The sequence below is a fragment of the Nerophis lumbriciformis genome, linkage group LG38 (assembly GCF_033978685.3).
Source record: "Nerophis lumbriciformis linkage group LG38, RoL_Nlum_v2.1, whole genome shotgun sequence".
Lineage (NCBI taxonomy): Eukaryota > Metazoa > Chordata > Actinopteri > Syngnathiformes > Syngnathidae > Nerophis > Nerophis lumbriciformis.
This window is the reverse complement of record NC_084585.2, coordinates 23,926,612-23,933,784: the sequence shown is the minus strand read 5'-3', so window position 1 is coordinate 23,933,784 and position 7,173 is coordinate 23,926,612. Positions and strand designations below refer to the sequence as shown.

The 7,173-nt window shown below is 39.7% G+C and overlaps 1 protein-coding gene across 1 annotated transcript in view; it reads right to left on the bottom strand.

Annotated features, from left to right (window-relative positions):
* Positions 1-3: 3 nt before the first annotated feature.
* The window catches only part of thumpd3 (THUMP domain containing 3), a 31,070-nt gene continuing 23,900 nt past the window's right edge, over positions 4-7,173 (bottom strand). Inside the window, exons 7-12 of the mRNA XM_061932744.2 lie at positions 5,191-5,321; positions 4,050-4,119; positions 3,853-3,968; positions 2,513-2,617; positions 2,295-2,418; positions 4-842 (exon numbers count right to left, since the gene is read on the bottom strand). Of these exons, the coding sequence (XP_061788728.2) occupies positions 654-842; positions 2,295-2,418; positions 2,513-2,617; positions 3,853-3,968; positions 4,050-4,119; positions 5,191-5,321 (735 nt within the window). The 3' untranslated portion in view covers positions 4-653. The remainder of the gene's footprint in view (positions 843-2,294; positions 2,419-2,512; positions 2,618-3,852; positions 3,969-4,049; positions 4,120-5,190; positions 5,322-7,173) is intronic.

Genomic DNA, 7,173 nt, shown 5'->3' with positions numbered 1-7,173 from the left:
ATCAAACCATTCAGACAACAACCCATAGGGGGAGTCACAAATCCTTTGCCCTGGCGAGGCTCTGGTAGCTGGAGACACTGAGGGTTCAAAACACAGCCAGGAGAGGACCAGGGATCAGTAACTCACGATTAGGGGCTCGTCAGTCTTGGGGACTTCAGTGAAGTACAAAATCAGTCAATACTAGATTTCCCTATTTTGGACTTGAATTGCAGATAGTTTTGTTTTGCAAAGATAAAATGTTTCCTTTTCTGGTTTTTGTAATGACAAACTGCTTTGCGGCAAGTGTGGACACAGTGGCCACGCTCTACCCAAGCTTGAAAATGTGCTCAAGAGTACAGGGTGAGAGAGAAACGGCATCTCAATTCTTCCGCATGTCTCGCATGTATGGAAAACATGACAATAGAGAATTGTTGAAATGTCACTGAGGTGTTTTATTTTTTTTTTCACATGACTATTCTTTGACGATATTGGATGTCATTAGGTTGTGCAGGTGTACATTTGATTGCTGAACATAAAGGTAACGTAAATTGAGTCAACTTTTGTTTGTCCTCTTGAGTTGAGAACTAAATTTAAAAAAAGAAGAAGATAAAAACAGCTCATAAAATATAAATTATGTTGATCCAACACACATGGCATTAGGGTAAAGCTGCAACCTAACAGGGCTTTGTGTCATAGTGGTCTCCTTGTGTGCGTGCCGTCCCTGGTGATTCATAGACATCTTCAGGAGTTTGACCAAACACACCGCTGGTCCGTCGCAACAGAAACACTCCAGCATGTAAACCCCCGACGTTGACCCAAACAGTGTGCTGCTTCTTCCAAAGTCCTCCCATCCTTGACAGGGCCTGCAGACAACATAAATCTTGGTGAGAGCGAAACTCGTATGTCGTGTAAAACGAGATGTTGAGACAAATACAGCTGGAGAGGCGCAGGGAATGTTTACTGCATCGAAGGAGCAGCCCTGACACAAGAACGTGAGAAGATGAACAATAACCATGCAAGTTACTGGACTTGTGTCCAAAGCTGTCTGCCAAAACTTTTGATTGATTATACACTCTTAGTTGTCAATGTGTTTTGTTGGTGGTCTTTTGAGACTTTAGTACACTTCAGTCGTTTTTACGATAAATGTTGTAATTATAGCCAGGGTAAGTGTTTCCCATGTGTGTGTTTGACGAAGAAGCAGCTTGAAGGAGATACAGAAGAGGTCTGCTCTCCAAGTTAAATGCTGTTCATTATGTGTTATTCTGTTATTATTATCCTCATTATATTACTTCATAAACCAACTGTTTGTTTGTACTACATCATATTGTATTGTTTAAAAAAAAAATTACTTATTCAAAAGTTTTTTTTCAAAAGGCATGTAAGATGTTAAAATTGTGCATCGTTTCGCAAAACAAGTTTTTTTTTTTTTTAAGTACGAGCTGCATCACAGAAACAATTTAACTTGTATCCGAGGTACCACTGTATTTAAAAAAAAGTTTATATGAATTTCTAAACATATACTTTGTTTCAGATTTTTCGCTCGCATGACCAATTCTACGTATTCGATGATATCTACGTACTTCATGCGGCAAACCGCCCATTTTGATAATTAATATTTTTTTTAAAAGACTAAAACCAGAAGTTATTTTTGAATTAGTAAACAGCCTGCATGTCAGCTCGGTTATTAGCATCAACATTTCAAACTTTTCTTCTGACATTATGCCTTATTTCCGCATATTTGTTTTATTGTATCTATTTTTTACAGTACGCCAATAAAAAAACGTTTGACACTACTTATTTACAGCATATAATATTGCCATTTGTTAACTTATTCTTTACACTTGTTTGAACCTGAAACAGATTCATATTTTCTTAATTTCCTGTAAGAACGAATGTTTTAAAGCCAGCCCCGCATCCACGTCACAGAAGCATCTTTAGATGTATATAGTCACAGAAACAGTATCTCACAAAAAACCCACACGTCACCACTGGTAATCAATAATTAATGGAGTCGGAAATTAATTACATCTGCACAGACACAAGCAGCTCCCTTGCAGCGGCGCAGATCCCCTTGAGAGGATTCTTCACAGGTGTGCAAGTGGCAGCGACAGATGGATGAGCCTCAGTCGATGCCACAAGCTCAAACTGCTGTTGATGAATTTCTTAGAAACCACAAGAGGTCAACTGTGCTTTCTTTTGCCACCTGATTACACATCAGTCACTTCCTTTATTGAATGTCTACAACATAGCCTCTGTGCTTGGTCTCGACCCAGTGTTTTGTGGAAGTGATATTTGCAAGAGGCAAATGACGATACCTTGGAAAAGCATTTTTTATCCTGCGTCAACAGGACAGCCTTCCCTGAGCCTGGCCTGCACACACGGGCCATTTCTCTCAAGCAGGAGGGGTAAAGGTCCCAGTTATTCTTCCTGGAGCCCATCCTTCGAACAAAACATCTCATTAGCCTTCTTCATACATAGTTTGACTTTTAAAACATTATGTGGTCTAAAGGTTTTTTTTAAATTATCCATTTACCTTTTCCCAAAGGGCATGTCGGTGATGATGATGTCAACAGAGCTGGACTTCATGGGTAAACAGCACAAATCCCAGCGTACGGTGTCAATGGGCAGTCCGGGTGAACTGTAGTTAAACATACGGACAGACCAATACAGTGCATGTACGATGAACTGCAGCTGTCCAGCAATCATGCAGCCCAAGACCTTGACGCTACCACCACCGGGGTTGACTATGGGCAACACAAATACAGTGGAACCCCGATTTACGAACCCCCTTATTCACAAACTTTTAGATCGTGCCTAATATGCCTCTGTGTGCGAACCATGTCTCTGTATTCATTCAATCTATGTCCCACCTGCAGCAGTTTTGTGACGCAGTACAGTACACTACTAATGACTTCTCTGTGCTTCAGCGTGTGCCTTTTCTGTGTTTGTTCGCCGTTTGACAGGTTTAGTCCATTTTTAAACTAAATATGTATCCTCAAAAGACAACAGACCAGCGTGGAAAAAAGAGGGGGAGTCGCTGAGGACTTAAAAAAAAAAGATTTGCGAGGAGTACATTAATGGCGCTTGCAAATATGGAAGAATCGGCAAAGCAGGCTTCATACCACAGCAAGTTTTAATTGTAACGAGACCGGACTTTTCTGGAAAAAGATGCCAAACCAGACTACCTCTCGTTCAAGAGCACACCCACCCAACCTCTCCCTTCTCTCCCTATGTCTGGTCCTTTGCCCATGTAAATATAAGTAGATTTTACTTTTTTGAAATGTTTATTATTGCAGCAATATGGTTGTTGAAATTAAGGATTTTTGTGATTCCTGATCGTTTGTGAGTGCACCAAAGGCACTGTGTGTGTGTGCGTGTGTGTGTGTGTGTGTGTGTGTGTGTGTGTGTGTGTGTGTGTACACACGCGCGCGCGCTGGCAGAGCAGCGCATACAGGACAATTCAGTTTGTTGTTGTTTTGGCTTGAAAGAAGCAGAAGAAAGTTGATCAATCAACCTTTTGTTATGTTTGTTTGATATACATTACTGTACAGTCCTTTATATAGTGTTAAAAGTGTACAAACCTTTGCTAAAATATGGACTTTTGTTGAGACTGGAACCCATTATTCATATTTACATTGTTTTTCCTAGAAGAAATTTGCTTCACGATACAAACTTATCAATTTAAGAACCATGTTCAAGATCCATTTAAGTTCATAAATCAAGGCAACACAAATATCTTGCGACTCTTTTGCGTTTGCTATTTAGACAATATTGCCTGTGTCATTTTCAGAGCACAGTAAACCTAAAGATGTCACTGATAGAACATGTAAAACTGAAAACCTGACCCCTCTCTGCCCGGTGGTCTGCTCTCACCTGCCCTTTTCAGCCTTCCTTTTCTGGATGTGACACACATTGTTGACTGTGCGGTTCACCGCCATGTCGTTGTTGTCTCCTGCAATGTAAAATGAAGCAGGAAACTCCAATGCCCCCTGGTGGCAAAAACACAACCTCATCAGACGGCACTATTACAAGTCATTATGTGGTTGGAACAAAAGTACGAGTCTTCTTACCTCCAAAGGTATGGCTCCAGTTCCACACATTGGATCAAGTATAATGTCTGACACCTGAGGTTTACACAGCCTGTCAGCACAAAATAAGATACGATTAAATATAAACAGCAAACAGGATGCACTCAGGCGCAACTATTTACAAAAGCTTCAAACAAGAAGCTCATTATTGCTGTGTTGTGTCTGCATGTTTGAAGAATAGATCAAAGAGTTGCAATTTAAAGAATTAGCCAGTGAAATATTTTAGCTGGTCTTTTTCAGACAGACAAATGGCTGTGGAGTAATCTCTCGTTTATTGCTGATAATTGGTTCCAGGCCTGTCCGTGATATATGAATTTCCGCAAAGTAGGACTATAAATTGAATATGTTCATAGCTAATGCATAAAAAAGACGGTTTACGACCTTCTGAATACATTAGAACAGTGGTCCCCAACCACCCGTCCGGTATACACATATACTGTACATATACAGTAAATAGCGCCAGACTTCTTCTGTTTGTTTTATACTGTCATTACTGCTACAAGTGATGGGAAATTGTATTACAACTGAGTACCGCTGCTGCCTATACAGACTACAGCTGAAAAACCCATATTACATTCTAGGGGACGCTCGTGGCCCAGCGTTGTTAAGAAACACTGGTACAGTATGACCTCTTGACATGAAATAGCACCAACATAGTCACTTGTACACTTTTTATCCAATACAGTAAGGCTGAGCCAATCAGTGGCCATGATACTAAACAGCGCATGGTTTGCTCTCATTTAGTGGATTTTTTTTAGCTCATTTGGCAATTTTTTTAGGCTTAGAAAATGACCAATTTAGGCAATAAATACGTAGAATATGCTTTAAAACAATTATGTGACAGAGTATAGCATCAAACTTTAACGTGTGATGTGGTGAGTACTGTATGTGTGGCACAATCATAACAGTGACTGTCAGTAATTGAATAGGCCACTTGTACCCTCTTGTGGCTCAAAAATGAACTGGTAATATTCCAATTCTAGCTTACTAATTTTTTTTGTCATAGCCCCCATTTAATATGATTCATGCAACATTGCATTCATTATATACTGTACACAAAGCCTAACCTTCTGTGTAGTGTCAGGTAAGATCACAGGTACAAAAACACAACTGGAAACTGTACCTGAGCATACCATAGCACAAGGTGGACCTCAATGTGGTGGGTCCAAAATGACTGATGTTCCTTCTGTGAAGACTCTCTTCAGTGAGCGCGATGCCAACAACTATCTCAACATCATGTATATTTAGTAAGACCTGCAGGAGGACACATTGTACATGTATATGACATCCAATTCATTCAATGCAAGAGCTTCATCAAAATAATAATGTCAACTTAGGTTGGTCCATGTTAAAATGTTAAGCAGTTTGTAGGGCTGCATGATAAAACACATACACATATACATATACACACACACACACCTGTGTATATATATTTACACACACAAACACACACACACACACGCACACACACATATATTATACATATATATATATACATCCATCCATCCATCCATTTTCTACCGCTTATTCCCTTTGGGGGCGCGGGGGGCGCTGGAGCCTATCTCAGCTACAATCGGGCGGAAGGCGGTGTACACCCTGGACAAGTCGCCACCACATCGCAGGGCCAACACAGATAGACAGACATATACATATATATATACATATACACAGTATATATATATATATATATATATATATATATATATATATATATATATATATATATATATATATATATATATATATATATATATATATATATATATATATTTATTTATTAGGGATGTCCCGATCCGATATTTGGATCGGATCGGCTGCCGATATTTGCCAAAAATTGCGTATCGGCAAGGCATGGGAAAATGCCGATCCAGATCCAGTTTAAAAAAAAACTCCGGTCCGTGTTTTCCAACGCACCGACTTAAATAATACATTCCACTTTTCTGCTGCTCCGTAATTTCCGTTCCGCATTTTCCAGCACACCTTCAACACATTCACAGGTCTGTTGATTCTCACGCAGCTGCTTTTAGCTGCTGGCATTACACGACAGGCTCTTCTCACTCTTTCCTGTGTCTCCCTCTCACAGACAGCAAGTGCACCTTCTTACACACGTCACATACTGTCACGTCATACGTCACATACTGTCACGTCATACGTCACATACGTATACGTCCTCCCCGAGCAGAGAGGTAGCAGCATGGCTAACGTTAGCTGTGATGCTAGCGCAGCCGTGCGAGCAACGCTCCCTCTAAGGTGCTCGCCTGTGCAATTGCGCACTGTTTAAGCGTCCTCTGCGCATAGCAAATCTATGCCACGCACAAAATCAAATAAAAAAATAAGCGCATAACAATTTTCGACACACGGACACGACAGAGAAAACAGTTTTCGTCATCATTGTTCAAATATTGTGACGTCTGTCGAGACGCTTATCTCCATTCGGTGCCACACGCCCACATCATCAAAATGCAGAGGCAAAAATTTCCACATCAACACCGTATGAAAAAATTAGTGATTTTTTTAGTTGTGATTTCCTTCTCTGCATGAAAGTTTAAAAGTAGCATATATTAATGCAGTATGAAGAAGAATGTTTTAATGTAGACATTTCCTGCAAATGGGTGCATTTCTACCCTATATTTTAACTTTAGATTTATTCTCATATCAAACTCTTTTGGCTGTCTTTTTGACACTTACATCCGACGCCCCCCTCCACACCCTGGATTATAAATAATGTAAATAATTCAATGTGATTATCTTGTGTGATGACTGTATTATGATGATAGTATATATCTGATAGTATATATCTGTATCATGAATCAATTTAAGTGGACCCCGACTTAAACAAGTTGAAAAACGTATTGGGGTGTTACCATTTAGTGGTCAATTGTACGGAATATGTACTTCACTGTGCAACCGACTAATAAAAGTCTCAATCAATCAATCAAAACACATAGAATCATCATACTGCTGTGATTATATGCATCAAGTGTTCATTCAAGGCTAAGGCAAAATATTGAGATATATATTGTGTATCGCAATATGGCCTTAAAATATCGCAATATTAAAAAAAGGCCATATCGCCCAGCCCTAGTTCAATGATGCCATTTCTGTT